This window comes from Gobius niger (genome assembly GCF_951799975.1).
Source record: "Gobius niger genome assembly, chromosome: 9".
NCBI classification, from domain to species: Eukaryota; Metazoa; Chordata; class Actinopteri; order Gobiiformes; family Gobiidae; genus Gobius; species Gobius niger.
The window spans coordinates 5388640-5413123 of record NC_136860.1 but is presented as its reverse complement, the minus strand read 5'-3'; the positions used below and the strand labels follow the sequence as shown (position 1 = coordinate 5413123).

Below are 24484 nucleotides of genomic sequence, written 5' to 3'. Positions count from 1 at the left end.
GACAGATAAAACATAAGGAGCATAATTTATTTTTATTGACCTTTTTAACCAGGATAGTCCCACTGAGATTAAGAATCTCTTTTTCAGGGGAGTCTAAAGAGTTTTGAAACATGTACAGTAAAAAGGAAGTTCCCAAGCCCCAGTCTGTGTAATGTTTTCTGAAATCAAACCAAAGCGCATACACCTATGAATGAGAGAGTGTATGGGTGACTGGTTCCTTACTGTAAAGCACTTTGAGCCTGATAAAGGTAGAAAGGCTTGGACTATATAAGGTGAGTCCATTTACCATAATGTGTGCACTTCTGTGAGCCAAATGTGTATTTCAAGACGCTAAAGACAAATCCCGTCAGAAACAATATGACATAAACATGATGAAGTCCTGCTATTGTACGCTCTGTCATGGGAAACTTGCCGTTGTTTGTTGTGCTTGGATGGACCTTTAAAACTGTGGGTTTTTTTGGTCCTGAATATACATGCTGATGTTGTGCGTGCTCCACAGGCTCCACCCTCCATGGTCAGCTCCGAGCAGAGACAGCAGGCCGAGCATGTCTTCCTGTCCTTCAGGAAGTCCAAGTCCCCCTTCGCCGTCTGCAAACACATCCTTGGTACGCTCCGCCCACACTCATCATGTAAATTTGTTGGAGGACGGGGTGATGCCGTTTTTTTTAATTAATCAATCAATTATATCCATTGGCTTAATCATAATATTGACCAACTGGCAACGGCAACAACTCTAGGCTAGCGGAAGAAATTACCCAAGTTCTTCAAAGTCAAAGTCCTGGTTTAGTCCTGGTTTAGTCCTGGTTTAGTCCTGGCTTAGTCCTGGCTTAGTCCTGGCTCAGACCTGCTTTCTCTAATATTTAATACTGCCCCCTATTGGAGTGTGTGGGTAGGTTCTAAGTAGGGGGCGCAACAGGACCAGCCCGTCTGAAGTGTCTCCTCTAGACAGCGAAGATTGCTGGGGTTTGTGTACAAGTAAGTTTTTTTCTGGAACGAGCCGCCTGCTACTCTGAAGAGACGGAACAAATCAATGTAGTGAATGAAAACAAAAAGTCTTTGCATGGTGTGCCTGAATGATGATGCATGACATAATCTGCTCTCGAATGCCGCTTTGTTCTGCTCAGAGACCAGTAAGGTGGACTACGTGCTGTTCCAGGCGGCCACAGCCCTCATGGAGGCTGCGGTGCGGGAGTGGATCCTCCTGGAGAAGAGCAGCATCGAGTCTCTGAGAGCGTTCCTACTCACCTACGTCCTGCAGAGGCCCAAGTACGTCTGAACAACCCACAGCACACACACACCAGGCTGCAGTTATTTAGTATTGGCAATCGCAAAAGCAACAACTACTATTGGGACCCTGAAAGAAATCTGAAATCAACAAAAATGTCTGTTTTATGGATTGGTCATGTAAACTAGAGGTTGACCGATATATTGGCCAGCTAATATATTAGGCCGATATTTGGGCGGTGTATTGGGTCTCCGGGTCTGAGCAGAGAAAGTTGCAAGTGTGGTTTTCTGGCCAGAGACACCAGGGGGAGATGAAAGACCTCCGAAAAATCATCCTATCAGCACTTGTATTACCCCCAGAGGGAATACGAAAAGGATTTGTTAAGGCAAACAAGTTATTAGTGAGTTAGTTATTAGTTAGTACTGCTTTAAGATGAGTCCTCCCATAACTTCTTCGGCCTCAGGGGAATAGAGAAACCTTGCAAAAAGAATTGGTTAGCTACAATTTTGTTAAACACAAGTTTCTCTAAACCTCAGGCAATAGGGAGAATCGCTGTTATTGTTGATTTCCGCGAATTTCACCGGATGTTTTGGTGACTGTTGGGCAAACAGCTGTTTTTTCCGAGCTTGAAGAGCTGTTTATGTAAATCCGACCTTTTACAGCACTGATCTTTTCACAGATGCAACACTTTGTTTGTGAACGATGTTTTGACCCACCATAGAGCTATTAATGTGTATTTAATACATTTGCGTTGCCCACCAGTGCCTCGAACGTGACGACACGGCGATCCCCCTCATATAGATGTGCTGCATGTCATTTAGCAGGGCAGAACCTGGGGAGTAAGTTTTAACCTCAGCAAAGCATTTTTGATCGCTGTGCAAAATGCTGCGACTAGCAACAGTATGCTAAAGCTAGCTGTAGCACGCGAATGTTAATGTCAACTGGGACAGAACCTATGGTTGGATCACCTAAAGTAATAAAGTAAAATAGCCACTGCTGTATTGGTCAAGTATTTGTATTTTAGTTTATGATCTAACATAATATGATCAGATCACTTTGTCAGTTGTTGATATAAATGCAACCTAAAAGCCTGTCATCTAGCCAAGGATATTAAGTGTAGATAAGTTCACTGATCCTTGTGTAATGTTTTTACATTAGTTTATTGATAAACGAACATATCTGAACATTCACTTTTTCACACAGAGAAAGCGAGTATCGGTATTGGAAGCAGAAAAACTACTACTACTACTACTACTACTACTACTACTACTACTAAACAGGATTGTTTTCAATAAATCATGTCCCTAATAATGCGCCCCCTGCTGTCACAGTTCAATACTGACATAGTTTACAGTTTAGAAGCTTCATACACTGGATTATAGACAGACATTTGGAAAAAATCTGTGCATAATGGCATTAGCCAATAAAAATCCCCAAGAATCGGCCTTAGAAAAACCCATATCGGTCGACCTCTACTGTAAACCCTGCAACCCCACCCCCCACCCTCCCCCCAAAATTGCACAAACCTACCAAAGCACACATAACAGTAAGAAGAAAAAGTAAGTACACTGTGTGGAATTTCTCACATTTCTGCCTAAATTGGTCATATGTGGTCTCTTCATCAAAATGATCCATCCATCCATCCATTTTCTTCCACTTTTCCATTTCCATGTCGTGGGGGCAGCTGTTGGAGCTGCCCAATTCACATTGCACCAGCCCTTATGGCTCCCCCTGCAGGTGGTGGGTCCACAGAAGGACGGCCTTGCAATTCAAACCTCTCATAAGGGGCTTTTGAACCGCTCTTTGTCTGACCTGGGACCTGTTTGCCATGGCAGACCCTACCAGGGGCACGCAGCCCCCAACAACAGATCTCCAGGATCATTCGGGTGCTCAAACCTCTCCAGCACGTTAAGGTAGCGGTTCCAGGAGGTGATCAAAATCGTAAGAATGAGTAAACCGTGTCTGCTTAAACACATACCACTGATACCTATGGACTGATTTACTCAAAGTTGAATTTTTTGAGCGGAACACAACATCATGTGTGGAGAAAAAATGGAACAGCACATCAACATCAACATCAAACCCCTCTCCTCACTGTGAAGTCTGGGACAGGAGAATCATGGTGTGGGGCTGGTTTGTTGCCTCAGGGCCTGCACAACGTGATATCAATAGAAGAATTTATTCACAATTTATGAAGGTGTTTTGCAGAAAAACCTGAGACATTCACAACAGCGTAGACCCCGGTATTAAATATCTGCTGACTCTTCTTTTTCAGCAATAACTGCTTTTCTGAAGTTGCAGATTAGAATCTTGGACCATTCCTCTTTACAAAACTGCTGCAGTTCAGCGAGATTCAGGTGGTGTACTTGCTTATTTCACGCTCTCCTGTGAATGTTTACATGTTTTGGCCAATAAAAACATGATCAAATGTAAATGTTATGTTTGGTATTAGTGGTATTAGTTTAAGCAAACACTGTTTACTTATTCCTATGATTTTTATCACACCACATTTTATGACCAATTTAGGCAGAAATCTGAGAAATTTCAAACGGTGTACTCACTTTTTCTTTCCACTGTATATGTATCTCCCAAATCCAATACTGTCTTTTCTGATTTTTCCACAATTTAGACCAAAAGGATTTAACGCATTTCACATTTTTTGTTCTGTATCCAATTCTACTTCAGAGAGAAAATGTTTAAAATTTAATGTGAACTAATTCTAGCCATAAGATCTGGGGCTTTTAATCACATTTAAATCAGAGGTGGTTTTGTTTGTAGAAGGTGTATTTGGTCGGGACAGTGCACGTTAATGGACATACATGGGACTCGCGCATGTAAACAGGCATCACCAGGTTTATTCCATTCGTCTTCATTGACCTGTGGATCTGAAAAACAGGAGTCAAGTGATGCTGGAGGGAAGCTTTTGTTTGAGTTTGTTTAAAATGCCCGTCTAAGTCAATGAATCAGCGACATGTATTTTTGTATGAAATGATAAAATGGAGATTGTTCATGACCTAGTGTGTTGTTGCGTGCCCAGTCTGCAGAAGTACGTGCGTGAGCAGATCCTCCTGGCCGTGGCAGTCATCGTGAAGAGGGGCTCTCTGGACAAATCCATCAGCTGTAAGAGTGTCCTGCACGAAGTGGGCCAGCTCATCAGCAGTGGGAACCCGGCAGCGGTGAGACACTACGCTCAATATGTTCAACCATGTTATTATGCAATCAAAAAAAAAGAGTGTTTTTTTGGCTCCATTCAGGCATGTCTAAATAATCCTCATGAGGATTCTCTCTCCTGGTAAACCACTGACTTGGGACCATGTTACGCATTTTGTCTGTGCTGCTGTATTTCAGTGGCACTGCCCCTAAACAAATACACCCCCTGAGCGTCTCAACAAAGTCATTTTTGCCCCGAAGTTGTGAAGAATGGCGCTCCTTTGGACTCCACCTTTTCTTTTTTTCTTACCTATCGATAATGTGTTGGAGAAAATGCTCGTTTGGCTACGAGAGGTGCAGGACTTTATTCACCCTTCTTTAAGAAGAGTCCAGCAGGTGTCAGTGTGTGCTCGTGTTAAAGTTGTGTTCTGTAAGTGTGCTGATGCCTGTGAGGAGCACGTCTTCTCCAGCAGGTGTCAGTGTGTGCTCGTGTTAAAGTTGTGTTCTGTAAGTGTGCTGATGCCTGTGAGGAGCACGTCTTCTCCAGCAGGTGTCAGTGTGTGCTCGTGTTAAAGTTGTGTTCTGTAAGTGTGCTGATGCCTGTGAGGAGCACGTCTTCTCCAGCAGGTGTCAGCGTGTGCTTGTGTTGAAGTTGTGTTCTGTAAGTGTGTTGATGCCTGTGAGGAGCACGTCTTCTCCAGCAGGTGTCAGTGTGTGCTCGTGTTAAAGTTGTGTTCTGTAAGTGTGTTGATGCCTGTGAGGAGCACGTCTTCTCCAGCAGGTGTCAGTGTGTGCTCGTGTTAAAGTTGTGTTCTGTAAGTGTGTTGAGGCCTGTGAGGAGCACGTCTTCTCCAGCAGGTGTCAGTGTGTGCTCGTGTTAAAGTTGTGTTCTGTAAGTGTGCTGATGCCTGTGAGGAGCACGTCTTCTCCAGCAGGTGTCAGTGTGTGCTCGTGTTGAACTTACCTGATGTTTCTGTGCAGCAAACCCTGGCCTGCTCCATTCTCACGGCTCTGCTCAGCGAGTTCTCCAGCTCCAGTAAGACCAGCAGCATCGGCCTTAGCATGGAGTTCCACGGCAGCTGCAAACGCCTCTTCCAGGTCTGACCACACTACACCACAACAACAGATAGATAGATAGATAGATAGATAGATAGATAGATAGATAGATAGATAGATAGATAGATAGATAGATAGATAGATAGATAGATAGATAGATAGATTCTTTATTTATCACAGACAAATGAGTTAATTGTGTTGGATGTTTCTGTCCATCAATAAATTCTCCAAAACTAACAAGCACCAGATGCAATAACTTGTACAGTAACAGTGTCACATTTATGGATGAATTTTAGTCAAATAAGTTTTATTTATGATGGATATGCTGTCGATCATTTAACAGCTCAAGCTAAAGGTCAATGCAAGTGGTTTAAATATAAAAAATACCAGAGATGCACCGATCCAACTTATTTCCTCCTGATGCCGATACTTTTGAATATCTGCTGATATCTGATAATATCCGATACAAAGAGACTTTCTGAAAAGTGGCTGCTGTGACTAAAAAAAATATATTCTCCATTGTGAGATCAGCAATGAGACTTTAACAGAATTTCATAAACTATAACACGAACACACTTTGCGCGGTGATCAAAAATGCATTTGAGGATCTTAAAAGTCAGCCACTGAATTCTCCTGCTTCAAAATGAGGTACAGCATGTCCATATTCATTTAGATTTAGTAGGTTAAAGTGTTTTTAAATTGGTGAGAGCCAAAACTTGATATTTGTAGCTGATGCATGGTAGCGTATTTTTTCCCCGTATCGGCTCCGATATCCAATACCAGTATCGAATCGGTGCACCACTAGAAAAATACTCAACACGTGAATAAAACTGCTGTTTTCATTCAGTTTACTTTATTCATGCAATTATTATATTTGAAGAGTTTAGTGGTGCTAGTGCTAGTGCTAGGCTAATGCTAGGCTAGTGCATGTCTATGGTAACTAGTAGCCTGCATTAAAAACAGTCTGACCCAAGCACAGTGCACCTCAGGCAACACCAGACTACCGATGTAAATGTCTGTGTTGACTGAATAATTTTAGAAATATAACCATTTTGCATTTAAAAGAACTTATATTTGAGCAGCATCAACGGCGGAGTGATCTACTAGGTTACCGGATCTACAGTAGTTTGTTTACCTGCGGCCGGCATTACTACGCGCACTAGCCTAGCACCACTAAACTCTTCAAATATAAGGACTGCATGAATAAAAAATAAATATATCTCCAGAAATCAACAACACTTTGGATAACTAGGAAATGAGGCCCTATGTCAAAAACCCTGAAATATCCCTTTAAAGCCAGGCGCTGCAGGTGAAAACATAGATTTTTCACACAGTGGTCATTGTTAAGATTTTTAGCTAGTTTTCTTCTTAACATCCAAGTTTTCATGTCTGACTATTTAAAAGATTAAATTTACCCCGTACAATGTTTATTTTATGACGTTTTCTTGCTTTGAGTCAGAGATTTCCAGGAAGTTACTCCAACATTGCACAATGACCAACTTCCCACGCTTATTCATTCACAAATACTGACCTGTTCGGTATCCACGTGTAGAATGAAAGGTTGTGACCGATATGATGCTGTAATCCAAATATGGTCATTTCCTTTGTGGGAGACAGCAGCGGCTAAAGACAGGAGAAATATACACAGGGCGCATGTGCAGATAAAGGGACTAAACTTTAGGGCCGTGTTCATTCCACTCTTTAGTCGCTCCTACAGACTCCACACCTTTTCACTTGTAGATATCGCCTTTAAAAAATGAAACGAGATCCAAAATCTGATACAGAAACTTTATTTATTTTTTCTCGTTTATATAATTTTCAAATTGATTTCTCTGAGTTAAATGTTTTTCCCTGTTCACCTGCAGCGTCTCGCCTTAAGCTGCTCTGTGTTAGCGATAGCATTAGCCACACATTATCTCCTTACAGTGAACAGCTGCAGCTAACATCTGTGAATTAGTTTAAGGTTGTCGCGGATGCTGATTAACCGATACATGGAAAGTTTTTGCATAACATGTGATTCCAGCCTCAGTGTGGGAGTCATCCTGGTGTGATGGTGCCTTTTGCAGGAGGACGCTCTGAGGCAGGTGTTCGTGATGACCATGGAGGTGCTGCAGGAGTTCAGCCGCAGGGAGAACCTCAGCGCGCACATGTCGTCGGTGTTCCAGCGCTGGCTCGCTCTGGCCAATCAGGTGCTCAGCTGGAACTTTCTGCCTCCAAATCATATCCTTTCTCTGAGAAAAGTCCTGTCCTGAATTGGGCAAACATGTGGAAACATTTTGGGGAAAAACAAATCATTCATTTGAGCGGAAACAACCAAGTTACTTCCTTTAATGCTGTCCCTGGACCAACAGCATTTACATTTTTTTTCAGTAACAGCTTTCAAAACTGTTGAGGTACTACACCTCAACTTCGTTTCTGGTGCCATAATGGAATCATTTAACGGTACCCGACCCTACTGTCCTGGTTAAGAGCAAAATGTTGGCATCTGTTGTTTCCTTTTTTCTCACGACAATAAAACTAACTATTTTAATTGTTTTTATCCAAAACTTTGTCAAAAGAAAAGTTCTAAAAGCATTGAGTTGCCTTGTGTACGAAATGCGCAGTATAAATAAAGTTGCCTAAGTTTCATGTCAGTATTTACCACATTGCTTATTAGCCTTCAATGTGTTAAAGCAGTACTAAGTAACGTGTTTACCTTAATAAATCCTTTCCGTAGTCCCTGTGGGGGTAATACAAGTGTTTATGGGATGATTGGAGGGTCTTTCATCTCTCCCTGGTGTCTCTGGCCAGAAAACCATGTTTGCAACTTGACTGCCACCGGTCCGGAGCAAGCAATACACACTAATGGAATCACGAAGAAGAGGCTAACATGCTTAGTTTAGTTTAGTTTAGTTTATTTCTTATTTGGTGTCTTGCACCCAAAGGTGCCCAGCCCGCATGGGCTTATAAGACACAAAAATGCAGGCAGACGTCGGAAAAACATTAAACAAAGAGTGTCCTCTTCCACGTAAGCCAAGCGCTTAACAAAAACTTAGACAAATGAAATGGCTTATACTTGAACAAGAACTTAAGCCTTTCCTCATCGGAGATTTCAAACAAGTGTACAGCAACATCAGACAGTTTACAAAATAATTGCCTTCTCGGTTCATGATACAAAGGACAATAAAACACAAAATGTAATTCATTTTCAATATCATTTAACTGACACAAACAACAAGTCCGCTCCTCCTCTGGGACCGAGTGAAATCATCCCGTCTCCAGTGCCAGGGGCAGAGTCCCGGACCTCAGCTGAGCACAGACTGACCTCTGGATAGGTTCATGGTCACATAGGGCTCAGGACCAAAATTATCTTTAATCAAAATATAAGTTCTCAACTTTGGCTTAAACAAGACGTCATTTAACCATTTAAGTTTATATTTTTCAAAGTAAACTAACGGGCAAAGCTATCTGCGGGCTAACGTCACTTTAAACAGTATTTACAGCAAAGTTTGAGTGAAAAAAAATATTTCCATTGTATAATTGGATGCATAGTAACCCTCTCTCCCTTCGCCTTTCCTGTCAGCATAGTATTTACTCTCCAAGACAATTAATAAGTTAAAAAATCGTAACTTGCTACTACACCTGCAGTTGCGCTTATGGCCTCTAGGGGGAAGAGTTACTTAGTACTGCTTTAAGATTTCATTTTTAAATATTTTATTTTGAGAAAAGTCTATGGGGAAACAAAAGGAAAAGCCACTTACAGACCCAGAATAAAGCCACTAAGAGCGGGTTTGCCCTCCTGTCTCGCCTGAGTTACATGTGGTCAGGCAGAGTTCTAGTCCTATGGCTCCAATAGCTTCTCTCTTGTGCAATTTGAAATATTGCACATTTCTATGACCTAAATTAAGCATATAATCCTTTATGACGCTGCCTGTTTCTTTTAGGGAACAGCTAATTACACAATATGTCAATTTTAGCTGTTGCACTTTCCATATCGCAAGAATGGAAATGAGTAATGCCACTCAGGAGATTGGAGATGCACTTTTTGTCCTTCTAGTCAAAATGCACGGTCATTGTGACGGTTAAAAAGACCTATGTCTGAATCGTCCTTATTTCTCCCTCACTTAGTCATGGTTTTGGTTTGGTGCTGGTTTAGTCCTTTTTCAGCTTTCATTTTGAGTGTGAAAGACAACTTGCTTTGGTTTAACTTACTGTGGCACTAATGATCACGACATGCCAGACTGCTCTGAATGTGGCGTGTTCTCCTCCTCGCAGCCCGTCGTCTGTTTGGACCCTGGAGTGCTTTTCTGTGGGCATTAGTGTGTATTACTGAGGAATTCTGATGAGCGCTGGATCAGGGCAGCACTTGTTGTGTGACAGTTGCTCACATTGTTGTGTGGAGCTTACGCTGGGCCTATGGCTTATTGTGGCTCCAGCGTGTGCGAGGAATCTCTTTCAAAGGGAGCACGGCCCATGGGTTTGTGATCACTCAGAATGCACTCTGGGTAGGAGTGTGACCCTGTTGAACTCAGCGAAATGATGTGCTTTATTTTGAGCAGCGCCATGTGTTTGCATTATGGAGAGGGATGAGGAATAGTAATTATTCAGGTTGGTTTTCAGAATGTGTATGAGTCAAATTCATTTAATATATATATATTATATATTATATTATATATTGTCAACATTTGCTACAATATTTAGTTTATTATAGTCAGAGTAAAGTAGTGTCACAGAGAACTTAAACTGTGACATCAGTGTTTTGGCTGGGGCTGAAGAGACATTCAGCAGAGGGTCGGAGCCAAGACTTAAACCCACAGCACTGAGGACAGAACAGTGGTTTACATGGTCAGAAAAATCAGATCACTGATTTCTGAAGAGAACGTAAACGCATCAGAGAATCCAAAACTCCAGGTTTTACATGAGCCAGAGCAGATTTGGATTTTTAAAGCAACTGAATTATCTCCCCTCCCTTCCTTCAGTCAGGCCCAGTGCACCTGCAGAACCAGGTGGAGAATGATTGGCCTCCATATTTGGACTTGGAGTCAAACTGCTCCATGTGGCGTTAGTATCTTGTGCTCGGTGGATACAGCACAGATTTAGGGACAGCTTACACTGTGACAGAACAAAGTACGTTTCACATATCATATCATCTGACACCCGGCCTCACTGAAGACTCTGGAGGAGATAGTTGCATGTCTCAGCGGGAGGTCGTTCTCAGCCGCTCTGATTCATGTGAACGGGAGAATACCAGCAGAAAACGTTCACAGCCCTGTCTGAACACTGCTTGGCTAAACTCCCCATCTCATTATATTATGTTGTGAAGCTTCTCGTACTGATTTTAATCAAACAGCGGCCTAAAAATATTTTGACTTTTACTTTAGAAAGCTCCAGAGTCGCCTTAAAAAGCCATATTCATCTCAGGAAGTATCAACAGATAAGTTGTCTTCCTCTGTGTACTCACGGCATGGGCATGTAAAAGCATACAGTGCCGTTTGCAGAACAAAGGTGTGTACTGCACCTTTTTTGTTGACACGCCCTGTTTCCATATAAAAGCAGATCGAGAGAGGTCGAGGCTGCTGCGTTTTCCTTGAGACTATTGGCATTATGTTGGTGGTGTAGATGAAATAAGAAGCTTTAGTAAGTCTTCATGAACAATTTACTGCGGAGATATCAGAAGCATGGTCAGAGCATACATTGCATTATTTGTAAGGCTGGGCGATTATGGAAAACAAAAAAAATCACGATTGTTTTCCCCATATTGATCGATTCGATTTTTTTGTTTAAAAGAAAAAAACAATACATGTGGTCTTTCCTGGACGAGCGTGTAAACAGATGCTGTGGCAAAACTGCAGCTAACTCATCAGCAAAAACAAACTCCACACTTCTAGCGTCACAGTGGCACAGCGTCGTTAATGTGCACGTTGTAAACGCCTTTTCACTCTATTTAATATACTTGTCCTGTAACTGTCATGAAGCTCCTCGATCATGTGGTCATACTCTCTTCTCTTAGTTATTATTACTTCACCATGAACTACTCTACTGGTGTTGTGCATAAGTACATTGTAACATCTGAAGTCCTTTGAGTATTTTCTGGGAACATATTCTTTTTGAGTGCCAAAAACAGGAACATTTTGCAGTTTTTTTTGTATTACGAATCTAGAAAGGAGAGTGCTGCATAAAACCCCTGTTATCTCCGAATCTAGAAAAAAATAATTGATTTTGATCAAAACTCGCCTCTGTTTAGCCTACGGAGAGCTTCGAGCCTCCGCTTTCAAACGGGCCATAGCATGTGGCCAAAGCTGTACCATAGAATATGATGTGGTGCTACAAATATCATGAAAAAAGGTCTGGATTGTTGGCACTCTGCAGCAAAATCCCCAAACAGCGCGGCACTCGGTGTGTTCATATTAAAAAATCTACCCAAGGCTAAAGTGTCCAAAAGTAGTGGATGAGCCTAATATAGGAGCGTTGTCGTCAGTCTGCCTCGTCCAAGTAAGCCGTGAGCTGTTGGTCCCAGGTGAAGGTTAGAATGGGCCTGTAAACTGAAGCTGGGTGTGTCGGGCCTCCTGCAGTGTCAACACGAGCCGGGCGCCGTCAGACAGCTGCTCGGATCCTCTGCTTATCTAAAGGAGTCACCAAAGTACAGGAAGATTAGGGCTGTTAAGGGCCTACCTCATGGAAGGAGAGTTGCGGAGACTTTACTCAGAATGATTGTGCGCTCACCATGGGCCTGGAGATAAGTTGGAGACTAGTTGGAGACTTGAGTTGCCGCTGGTCATGGAGATGTCTCCGAGACATCACCTGGAGATAAGGCATGTCTCCAGATAGTCTCGGTGAAAATGAACAGGTTCGATTTCAGCGGAGTCTCCACATGGTCTCCAAGACCTGTCGAATACCAAGGAGAGGTCACTCTACCTTTGCTCTCTGTCCTGCCCTGTGTCCGCTCTGCAGAAGGAGTGAGGGAGACGGAGCGAGGGTGCAGACACACACCAGCCTCTTGTAGATTTGAATCTTGTTGCTAATTTTAAGCAACTTTCAAGTGCCTTTTCACTAAATGAAAGCCATGGTTCATTTGGACCCGTCAGATTCTGGACAATGGGTTGTGTGTGGGCCCGGTGGGCCGCTGTATCACTAGCCTACTACACGCCAATCGATCAGGTTAAATTTCCACGGCACTCTGATAATTTGCACCTTGGTTGGGAAACACTGTAGTAGATATATCCCCACCCCTGACTGCAGACTGTCCGTAATGATTGTTAAGTATGTGCCTAGCATTACCAGTGCTGGACGTTGATAGAAAAATAGCTGGGCTCTGGGGTTGGCCTTGAGCAGAACAGGCTTTACGGACTTCTATAATTGCTGCATAATTGCGCTAAGTTAATAACGGGGGGTTGGTGCTGCGTGCTTGGCGGCGCGTGCCTGTTGTCAGTGGCAGGAGGAATGCCTGGTTTGTTGTTTCACATGGCCGGCTGAGGGGACAGGGATACAGACGATAAACCCCCGCACACGCCTCGGCATGGTGCCCCCGGCCCCCGTCCCGCTGCAGATAATGAGGAGCGGATACAGGAGAAGCTGCTAATCCTCGTCTTCGTGGCTCACCGTCCGCACTGATAAGCATCGGTGGGTATTTAAAGCAAGCTGCAGGCAACCATTTCAGGAAACTCTGGAGACGATCAATTAAGGCTGTGAAATCAATCGCAATCAAATCAAAATGACTATTTGAGTGGTTGCAATTATTCATTCAGAGCAATATCTTATGTACCAACAATCAAGTTAAGTTTCTCTACGCAACTTCAAACCCATCAACTCTGTAGTTTAGGTCTCGGGTCCTGGAATTGTTTTTATTGACATGGTTTAAGGTTTCACAAACTAGGGATTTTCTTCAGGGCTTTGAGTATCTACCGATATCCGATACCAACCAATACCACAAGACCTTCTTCAAAGTGTGAGTGAAAAAAAGGGAAAAAGTGAATTACCCTCTTTTGTGATTCTTTTTTTTCTTTATTTTCATTTGTGAAATCTATAAAGTCTTCTCTTACAAATGAGATGTTACAAATCAATGGGTTTTCTTCTTATGAAATAATAATAATAATGATGGAAAATCATCAAAGGAGTCCTGGACTTAATGAGTATTTGGTTACATAAATATAAACTCACAACATGATCTTTTCAACTTGTGCATTACAAAGATGTTCTGTATATCTATTTAACAGCATTTCATGAACTACATCACCACATACAATGGTCAATTTTATTTGATTGCTTTAGGTGATCTGATCATAGTTTCTGTCTCAGCCTTGATTAGTTGGCGCTAACATCAGCACGGTGCTGCAAGCTACACTATTTTTCACATTGGTGAAGACTATGTGTGGTGTTTAAAACTAAGCGATTGAATTCTCCAGGTTCTGAGCTTCAGAATAAGTATGTCCATATGCACTTGTGTTTATAAACAGTGAGAGCCAAAAGGGGTATCGGTTCAGGATCAGATATTTGGGCTCCGATACTGTATTTTTTCCAGGATTGGCTCTGAAATCCGATACCAGTATCGGATCGGTCCATCTCTACTAGTAAAAATCAAGTAACCAGAGGTGGGTAGTACTCGGTTACATTTACTCAAGTACATGTACTTAAATAACTTTTGATAATTGTACTTTTGCAAGTAGTTTTTCATACAGTACTTTTGACTTCTTTTTGAGTAATATCAAAAAGTGTGATGTGTTTCTGGAATAACACATCTTCATTTTGACACTTGAGGTATTTCATGCTTTGTTTATTTAGTTCTTCATGATTTCTTTTATAGGTGTTTATGGAATTTTCACATTAGTTCATGTTTTGTTCCTCATCATTTATGTCACGTCTGAAACATAAATCAGACTTCTACGCTCAAACACTCAAAGTAACATTTTTCTCTAATACTTTTTGAGTAATTATGTGGCACTATTTTGGAATTGTATGAGTTTACTGATATTGATTTTGGACCAAAGGCCGGTCAGAAGCCCTGGGCCGTGCACAGTGCAGTGTGTGTGTTGCCGTGGGCTCCAGTGCTCCGGACATGAGCGGAGCGTGTGGAGAGGGAGTGTCTGCACTGATTGATGGGGCACGGCAGTGTTCACAACGGGCCATCTCGTCAGTTCACAGAAGAGGTCAAGATGGCAGCAGGTGAGGCCTTTAAAAACAAACTCTGACCACATGCAGCCACTTGTCCAAGTCAATCCATGTCCATTACTCATCACAAGCACAACACCGTGCAAATCCGGGCCCAGCTCTGTGCGATGTGTGGGTATTTTGAGCTGTTGTGTTTATGATTTACTGTGAAGCCGACGCTCCAGCAAAACCCTGAGAATGGTCGGCTCACGTCACGCACTTCGAGTTGGTCAAGCGCGTCGCTTTCACTCACTTGAGTTTCTTCATCCTCTCGCTTATAAGAAAACTCCTGGGTTTTGTTTGTTTTTGTTGTTTCCTGATTCTTTGATTGTGCTTTGGTGACAGTAGAATAGTTCTACCTCACCCAGCTCTAACGTCCGGCCTCTCCCGGACACTCTGAGATGTGACAGTCTCTCCCCTCCCCAACCCGGTGCAGTGCGGGGGTGGCTTCCAGACCATGGACCCCCTCCCCGGACTGAGTGGTGAGCAAACACGCGCCCCCTGCACAACTCGGGTTTTTACATTATCGTACAAGCATCTCTCGCTCTGCAGGTCATTATTATTATTAGTGTGTGCACATTCATATAGAGAATAATACACCGCAATAATATACCGCACCTGGCTCCAGTGGAAAAGCACACAGCTGAAGGTAAAATAAGTAGAATAACCCATGATGCCTGTGACGTTAGACCAGCACACACAAGTGCCTGCTCTGGGCCGTCGTGGTTGATGACCTGAACTAATGTGTTACTGTGTGGCAAAAGTAACACACAAAAGTAAGGTGTTAAGTTACTTTTGTAAAGTAATAAGTAACATAAGTACTCTAACTGAGCATGACTAAGTAACGCGTTCCTCTAACGCGTTAAAACCCATGTCTGTGAAAAGTGAGAGAAGTGAATCCCCTGCCTACACCTTGTTCTCTGGAGATGTGGTCTGATTGGTTTCTGGCTGGACTTGTTCACTCTCCCGTTCAGGATGGAGCGTCTCGTCAGACGTGTGATTGGTGTTGAGATGTTCCTTTCACTGCTGATGGACTGACATTTGTGTGATTGTGCTGCTGCGTGTTCTGTCTTGTACTGCACCATGTGCCCAGAAAGAACTTACCCTAAAGGAACAATAATGTTTTATTCATTCAACCAGAACTTGGATATAAATGCTCAGCAGTGGTCATCAGGTCTCATCTTGATGATTGTGTTATTTTAGTCAAACTATGGGCCTATAAGTGCACTAAATGTGGAATATTACCACATTGTCCCTTACTTGTACAGAATAGTTTTTCTCCTGCTTATTTCTGCATCTCTATCTGTTATGGCTGATTTTAACTTTTGCTGGAAAACATTAACACAGCCATCTTTAGGGTGACTCACGCACAAAGCAAACGCTTACTAAAGACACTTACTTAAAAACTCAAGTTGCCAGGGTTGATTCAGTTTCCAATCTTTCATTTTCTTTTATATCACGGCAAAGTCCAAAAAATGTGTTGTACGTGAGATCCTGTCGGTCACCCTCCAAACTAGTCTGCCTTCCCACACACCTGTGTCCCCTAACTGCCCCAATTACCTGTGGCCTAGTTTTCACTACCACTATGAAACATGCCAACATTTTGAAATTAGAAATACTTTTAATAATTGGAAAACATAAAATAAAATAAAAAAATTAAGCATTTATCTCAATTTATCCAAAAATGTTAAAACTATAATTTTGCTCTACCAGGTCACATTTGGTCAGAACTTGGATGTCCATGTGTCGTGTCCGCCACCTTTTCAGATACCAGTGATGGACTGTGATCTGATGGTTATTCAATGACTAAATTAACTGCTGAATTAACTACCCGTTACTGAAAGGGCCACTAGTGTTTTAGGTGCTCCTCTGATGCCAAGAGTGTTTGTGTCAGAGGCGGTGAGGAGGGAGGGACTGTCTCCTGTGGAGGAGCCTGCAGGCCACAGCTGCTGGGGTGGGCTCAGACTGAGACATCACTGATAGCACTGCACTGTGAACATGCTGCATTTGGCCTTAACCCACTGTGGCTCACTGGGGCGCCACTACATCGCTATGTTCGAGGCCACGCAGAATGTCAACCTCAAGCCCACCGAGTCCTGGAGAGAGGCACTGCTGGACACACGTGTCATGGACCTCTTCTTCACGGTGAGTACCTTCTACCTCCTACACTAAAGCATCATTTCCAACTGTCCAATCAGAAAAGCCATTGAGCTCTCTGGTTGGGTTGCCAGATCCTATAGCCAAAACCATTTTATTTTTACATCGGGGTTCCTCAATTATCATTCACAGGGGTCAAATTAAAAAAGAAAAAAAAGTCAAGCAGCCTTAATTAAATCAGACAACAATCCGTTTATTATAATTTTTTAACTCAAAAACTTATAAATACATGTTTAGAGGAATGCCTTTTTATATTATTTACACAAAGTGGACAATGCAGTGCTGTGATTCTCCTCTATGTGCCCTTTAAAAAAAGCCTGAGGGGATTTACAGTTGGGTTCAAAGTTTGGATCCAATGTTCGATCCGGACAGGTTGTCATGTAGGTCCAGATCCGGACCAAGGTCTGCCATTCGGTGACCTCTGGTTTACATGATCAATATCTGGGACCCAATATAATATAGAACTTTACCAAATATGTTTTTAGTCGCCGACCACTGGTTGGTTTACTTGAACAATTTTTAATGCACTTTTTGAAGGTTTAAGAAGTTTTACCCGTTAATATAAGAGAGATATTAATATTTGATATTTGAGAATGTTTATATGTAGTGTTTGATTTTATTCTTTTTAATCCTTTATATAGTCCAGATCATGATTATTAGCTGCAGAATGAGCAGCTGTTTAAAGTCTGTCTGTCACAGTGGGATTAGCTGTTGCGTAATGCTCGTTCAGAGCAGTGTATGTAGCATGTGCTCCTTGTGGTTTATAGAAAGTGTTACATTTGTTATTTCCACCGGAGTCGCCCTAAGCTGCTGACACTAGTACAAGTGTGTGGACATCCCACACCTCAGAACCTTCAGAGGTCAAAGTTTAAGTTTAATGAAGACCTGATTGGGACCGGAGCTGGGAAAGGGGAAAAACAGTCCATTTACATAATACATAGAATCTGGCAACTCCAAGTCCATGTCTCTTTCTGCTTTGATAAATGTCTTTGGAACCAAAGTTAAATGTAAAATGTGAAATGTTTAGTTACGGTGGGTAAATGTGGTGTCTGAGTTTTATGAATTGTTTTGACGACAATGTTGATGTGCTGAATCTAAAAATCACATTGGTTTTTAGGTAATTCTTCCCCTTCGGCTAAATGTTTCTGAAGGCTGTTGTCTTCCTAATGTCTTCGTCCTAGAGCCTGTCTGTCCACACTTTGGAGGAGACTGGGGCTGTTGGAGCATCCTTTGCATTTGTGTATTTATGAAACTGTAAAATAAAGAAAACTGTAGGAAATCACGACAAATATTAACTGTCAAATATGAACCAAATATAAAATGCTCAACTTTGAATGTATAATTAACTTACTATTCAAGATTATTAATAATGTGGTTTGTCCAATGAACCAGGTGGTCAGAACAACAAGGTCAACACTCAATGGCCAATGTACCAAACCAAAACCAGCTTTAGGACAATCAGCCTTTTCTTTTAAAACTATCTCAGAATGGAACAAATTCCAACTGCACTAAAACTTTGCAAAGACTTGAAATGATTTTGGCTGGATGGGAAACAACATTTTCTGGGAACTTGGACATGTCGGCATTAAAGCAAACAACAACTAAACCTTATATCTGAGAAGGGCAGAGGTGGTTATTTACTATATTGGAACAAGTTTTCCCATTGATGAAATGTTTATATTAATCAAATGTATATTAGCACAGTCTGTAAATACTATGAACTGTATTGTTTTATGCTTTTAGTCCAGTGTTTTGTAATTGTCTGTCTCGGAGACTGCAGATGGAAATGAGCTGCACGAGTCTAAAGTCTGGTACAAAGTATCTTTCCATAAATGAATAAAATAAACTAATATATAAACTGTATCCGATTTAGTGGAAAATAAATAAACAAACCTGACCTAATACAGAAACACGGATGCCATTTTCAGATGCTGTCTTGTTCTAAATCAGTTTCCCCTTTTTTAGACACCTCACAAAAAGTATTCTTTTGTAGCCCAGTGTAATTCAACTCTACCTTTCTTATTTTCTTGTGTGTGTTTGGAAGTCAGATAAATGGGTGTGAAGGGAGCCCATGGGGCCTTGTTGTGGCCAGAGTTCAGTGTCCGTGTGGGATTGCGCGGCCTTGTGTCTGCTGTCTCTCTGGTATTTCTAGTAGCTCATGTGTTTGGTATGGTCAGGCCAGCTGCTGTGTGGCGGGGCACACGCCTGCTCTTCTGTCTGTCAGCCGGCCTCTTTGTCCCCAGTGCAGCTGCCGCGGGCCTCTCCACCCCACTTCAATCACACGGCTCCCATCTGAGCGGGCTGAGCGACAAAGAAAGGGGAACATGCTAACGGCTGCTTTATTGTGTGGCACCGAAGCTGTCCTCTGTTATAGTGGTCTGAGTCTGAAGATCTGCCGCTCTGTCTAAGTAGCTCCCAACAGGAGAGCTGCACACTGTGAGGACAGTTTACAATCATCCATAACCATGTTTAAACACACACTATGTTCCATTCTGCTGACATGCTCCCTGCTCTTGCTCCTACTCTTGCCTGCTGTTGCCCCTGCTCTTACCTGCCCCTGCTCTTACCTGCTCCTGCTCTTACATGCCCCTGCTCTTACATGCCCCTGCTCTTACCTGCCCCTGCTCTTACCTGCTCATGCTCTTACTTGCCCCTGCTCTTACATGCCCCTGCTCTTACCTGCCCCTGCTCTTACCTGCTCCTGCTCTTACATGCCCCTGCTCTTACCTGCCCCTGCTCTTACCTGCTCCTGCTCTTACTTGCCCCTGCTCTTACCTGCTCTTACCTGCCCCTGCTCTTACCTGCCCCTGCTCCTACCTGCTCCTGCTCCTCCTCTTACCTGCTCCTGCTCTTACCTGCCCCTGCTCTTACCTGCTCCTGCTCTTACCTGCTCCTACTCTTACCTGCTCCTGCTCTAACCTGCTCCTGCTCTAACCTGCCCCTGCTCCTACCTGCTCCTGCTCACACCTGCTCCTGCTCCTCCTCTTACCTGTTCTTGCTCCTACTCTTACCTGCCCCTGCTCTTACCTGCTCCTGCTCTTTCCTGCTCTTACTCCTACTCTTACCTGCTCCTGCTCTTACCTGCCCCTGCTCTTACCTGCTCCTGCTCACACCTGCTCCTGCTCTAACCTGCCCCTGCTCTAACCTGCCCCTGCTCTTACCTGCTCCTGCTCTTTCCTGCTCTTACTCCTACTCTTACCTGCTCCTGCTCTTACCTGCCCCTGCTCTTACCTGCTCCTGCTCACACCTGCTCCTGCTCTAACCTGCCCCTGCTCTTACCTGCCCCTGCTCTTACCTGCTCCTGCTCACACCTGCTCCTTCTCTCACCTGCTCCTGCTCTTACCTGCTCTTGCTCCTACTCTCACCTGCTCCTGCTCTTACCTGCTCTTGCTCCTACTCTTACCTGCTCCTGCTCGCTCCTGCTCTTACCTACTCTTGCTCCTACTCTTACCTGCTCCTGCTCTTACCTGCCCCTGCTCTTACCTGCCCCTGCTCTTACCTGCTCCTTCTCTTACCTGCTCCTTCTCTTACCTGCCCCTGCTCTAACCTGCCCCTGCTCTTACCTGCTCCTTCTCTTACCTGCTCTAACCTGCCCCTGCTCTTACCTGCCCCTGCTCTTACCTGCCCCTGCTCACACCTGCTCCTTCTCTCACCTGCTCCTGCTCTTACCTGCTCTTGCTCCTACTCTTACCTGCTCCTGCTCGCTCCTGCTCTTACCTACTCTTGCTCCTACTCTTACCTGCTCCTGCTCCTCCTCTTACCTGTTCTTGCTCCTACTCTTACCTGCTCCTGCTCTTACCTGCCCCTGCTCTTACCTGCCCCTGCTCTTACCTGCTCCTTCTCTTACCTGCTCCTTCTCTTACCTGCCCCTGCTCTAACCTGCCCCTGCTCTTACCTGCTCCTTCTCTTACCTGCTCTTACCTGCCCCTGCTCTTACCTGCTCCTTCTCTTACCTGCTCTTACCTGCCCCTGCTCTTACCTGCTCCTGCTCTTACCTGCTCCTGCTCTTACCTGCTCTTACTCCTACTCTTACCTGCTCGTGCTCTTACCTGCTCCTGCTCTTACCTGCTCTTACTCCTACTCTTACCTGCTCCTGCTCTTACCTGCTCCTGCTCTTACCTGCTCCTACTCTTACCTGCTCTTACCTGCTCCTACTCTTACCTGCTCCTGCTCTTACCTGCTCCTACTCTTACCTGCCCCTGCTCTTACCTGCTCTTACCTGCCCCTGCTCTTACCTGCTCTTACCTGCCCCTGCTCTTACCTGCTCTTAGCTGCCCCTGCTCTTACCTGCTCTTACCTGCCCCTGCTCTTACCTGCTCCTGCTCTTACCTGCTCTTACTCCTACTCTTACCTGCTCCTGCTCTTACCTGCCCCTGCTCTTACCTGCTCCTGCTCACACCTGCTCCTGCTCTAACCTGCCCCTGCTCTTACCTGCTCCTTCTCTTACCTACTCTTGCTCCTCCTCTTACCTGTTCTTGCTTCTACTCTTACCTGCTCCTGCTCTTACCTACTCCTGCTCCTCCTCTTACCTGTTCTTGCTTCTACTCTTACCTGCTCCTGCTCTTACCTACTCTTGCTCCTACTCTTACCTGTTCTTGCTCCTCCTCTTACCTGCTCCTGCTCCTCCTCTTACCTGTTCTTGCTCCTACTCTTACCTGCTCCTGCTCGCTCCTGCTCCCGCCCGCCGCACACAAACCCGCTGTCTCTAACTATAGTCTCTCTGACATATCTGGGATGGCAGTCATCGTCGGGCCAGCTGCTTTTTCAGAGCCACGCGCCTCTTTGGCCTTGCACTGCCAATTGATCCCTCCCCGTCTCCCCATATCTGCTCTCTCCCTGAGGATGAGCAGCCTGCAGACAGAGAACCACACTCGTGTCCGTCCTGCCGAGGAACCTCACCGAGATTTGACCCTGCCGCACATGGAGCAGCTGATGAAGGCCACCAGCCGCACAGGCCGGAACCACGTGGACTAAATCCGTTAACGGGACCGTGGAAGCTCGAGTGGATCTACAACTCTTCAAGACAACGCTCCTGTCAGCGGCAATACCGGAGACTAGGGGACCTGGCTCTATCAGAGTATCCACGCACACTTTCATGGAGATTTCAGCAACAAATATTTGGCGTCGCTCTCAACCCCAGGCACTGCAGATAGAGTGGCACTCTTCTCCCGCAGCGATGGACACGGTTTGCCTTCAGTTCTCCAGCTGAGGAGCTCAGACTGCCGGAGCAAGGCGTTCGGCTCGTGCGGAGGTGGATAATCTCATTCTTGGAAACTTTAATCAAATGTATTTTATTTTCAAGGGGCTAATTCATTTACAATCTTTAAAAACAGTCTGTGCTGGGTGTTTGTTGATCCCGTGCAGCTAAAAACACTGCTGTCTTTAGGGAAGAAAAAGGCTGTTTAAAACATAGGCCTTTTGATAATGGTATTATTGAATTTTGATGCTGCAAAAGGGCCTCGATTTGTCTTTTCACGTATAGCATCGCTTCAAATCAAGATTTAGTTCAACCAGCACCTTTTGAGACTCCCATCAGCGCTAGCCTTTGAGCGAAGACGAAGATAGGAACTGCTAAACTAAGATTCAGAACATGTTCAACTCAAGAGGATTATCAACTTTTATATAATAAGACGCCTCGGAGACAGGGTTCTGACATATGACCAAGGCCTGTGCCATTCATCCAATTTAAATTGGAACAAATATGATTTAGTCTTACTTTGGAGTCTGGTATACATACAAATTATAGTGTTTTTTATTTGATTAAAAAATGTCTATAAATAATGGGCTAAATAATCGTGATAGTTGTTTAATAATTTGTTTCAGTCTTTGGGATTTACTATCGGTTGCATTCTAAAGAGCCTATAGTTGAAGACTGAGGTGGAGGGCAGCTAATAATTCCATGGTGGTAACTATAGTAACTGTCAAAATGCACATTTATTTTTGTCCTGGTTTGTGGTTAATCTCTCTGTCATTAAATATAAACTAAGACCCAATATTGTGCTCCAAAAGACACTCAGAAGTGTTGACAATATTCAAGAATGCGTGTGTGATGTTGGCCAGTAGAAAGAACTTTTCAGCCATAAGGTTGATATGGCAGGTTCTTTTCATTCCTAAACAATGGGCGGGTATTTTTCTTTTTTTCTTTTAGACTTTTCTTTCAAAAACGTTCATAATCTCTCTGAGATTATGACATCAAGTTCTAGAAGGTGCAAGGTTGCCTTGCCAGCCGTCCACTCCTGCTTTTCGTCCCTGTTTAAAAGCAGGACTGTCTGCAATTTTGCTCACAGCCAATCAAATCTCTAAAAGTTTTATATCAATCCAATGACAGAGCACGTTACGTCAGGAACTGAATTAACCACTATTGAAATATTTCTGAAATGTATTTAACCAGAATGTACCTTCTCCTCTATGAGGATTTCCTTCTTGTTGCCATCTATGTAAAGTTTATTCGTCCCGTTCCAAACGCACATTATTTGAAACAGCCGTTGCGTATTTGTGTTGATTTTTCCAACGTTAAAAATCTCAACAGTTGCTAATGACATTAGTCTCCACTCTTTGGCCGATGCTTTGTAAAACCACTAACTTCCTCTTTTACAATTGGTTAATAATATGCTTCACGGCCATTGGGAATCAAAGAAATCCCCCCTGATCCCAGATACTCGTCTATGTATAGAAGAGGAAAAGCGTGTATTCATATATTATCAAAGGACATTGTCCTCACATTCAGCCGAGTTTGTCCTCACGTGGGTGTCTTGTGTCCTCTCTACAGGTGCACAGGAAGATCCGCGAGGACTCGGACATGTCCCAGGACTCACTGCAATGCCTGGCCCAGCTGGCCTCCATGCACGGGCCCGTCTTCCCGGACGAGAGCGCCCAGGTGTCCTACCTGGCTCACCTGGTGGAGGGACTGCTGGGCATGATCAACGGGTCAGTGCTCCCTAAACTCTGCTCACACAGAACACTAATGCAACACCATCGCAAAGGCAGTATTCATAGTCAATGGGTTTAGGGTGGACTGTTGTGTTCTCAACTACGTGGAATGTTTGAGTAACCTTTGGATCTTCCTTAGAGACAGAGCACATGCTGAACCAGGAAGATTCACTAGGGCAGACTTTAATTAACCGTTTCAGATCTATTTGGAATTTTTTTCTTTTTTCTAACCAAAGTGTTTCATAGTGATCAAAAATGTAAAATAACTGTAAAAAAAAAAAAGCAGAATACTCCCTCTTTAAAAGCATCCATCTTCATACACAGGACATATTTGAATTTGAATTTAGGCTTTTGATGAAAATGTCATTTAGTTTTAGTACGCTATATCATTTTGATGCTCAGAACCTGGAGAATTGAGTTTTAACAAATGTAGTTTTGATCGCCGCACCAAATGCAGTGGATAGCAACAGTATGCTAATGATAGCGGCAGCTAATCAAGGCTGGGACAGAAACTATGACTGGATCACCTAAAGTAATCAAATTACATTGGCCACTGCTGGAGCGGCCACGTGTTTGTAATGTAGTTTATGAGATGCTGTTAACGAATAACAGGAGCTCCTATACTGGCATTAGTTGGGACATTTTGAGTTGATTCCCGATCAGCCGAGTGTGTAATGCTGCCGATGCCAGCACCAGGGCTCGGCACGTTTTCATTTATTTTAGCCCCCTGGTTTTAGACACCAGTACCTGACCGATGCTGCAGAATAGGTGTACCCAAAGTGGAGGTCGGACGCAAGTTGATGTCAAGATGTATTTTCAAACATATTACATTTTACAGATGTA

At 43.6% G+C, this 24484-nt stretch overlaps 2 protein-coding genes across 2 annotated transcripts in view; both read left to right on the top strand.

Moving 5' to 3' along the window:
* The window catches only part of ift88 (intraflagellar transport 88 homolog), a 169245-nt gene that overhangs the window by 79783 nt on the left and 64978 nt on the right, over positions 1 to 24484 (top strand). The gene's annotated exons all lie outside the window — the stretch shown is intronic.
* The window catches only part of xpo4 (exportin 4), a 48720-nt gene that overhangs the window by 2623 nt on the left and 21613 nt on the right, over positions 1 to 24484 (top strand). Inside the window, exons 2-8 of the mRNA XM_079563007.1 lie at positions 500 to 605; positions 1125 to 1266; positions 4263 to 4401; positions 5357 to 5473; positions 7498 to 7651; positions 16587 to 16699; positions 23481 to 23638. Of these exons, the coding sequence (XP_079419133.1) occupies positions 500 to 605; positions 1125 to 1266; positions 4263 to 4401; positions 5357 to 5473; positions 7498 to 7651; positions 16587 to 16699; positions 23481 to 23638 (929 nt within the window). The remainder of the gene's footprint in view (positions 1 to 499; positions 606 to 1124; positions 1267 to 4262; positions 4402 to 5356; positions 5474 to 7497; positions 7652 to 16586; positions 16700 to 23480; positions 23639 to 24484) is intronic.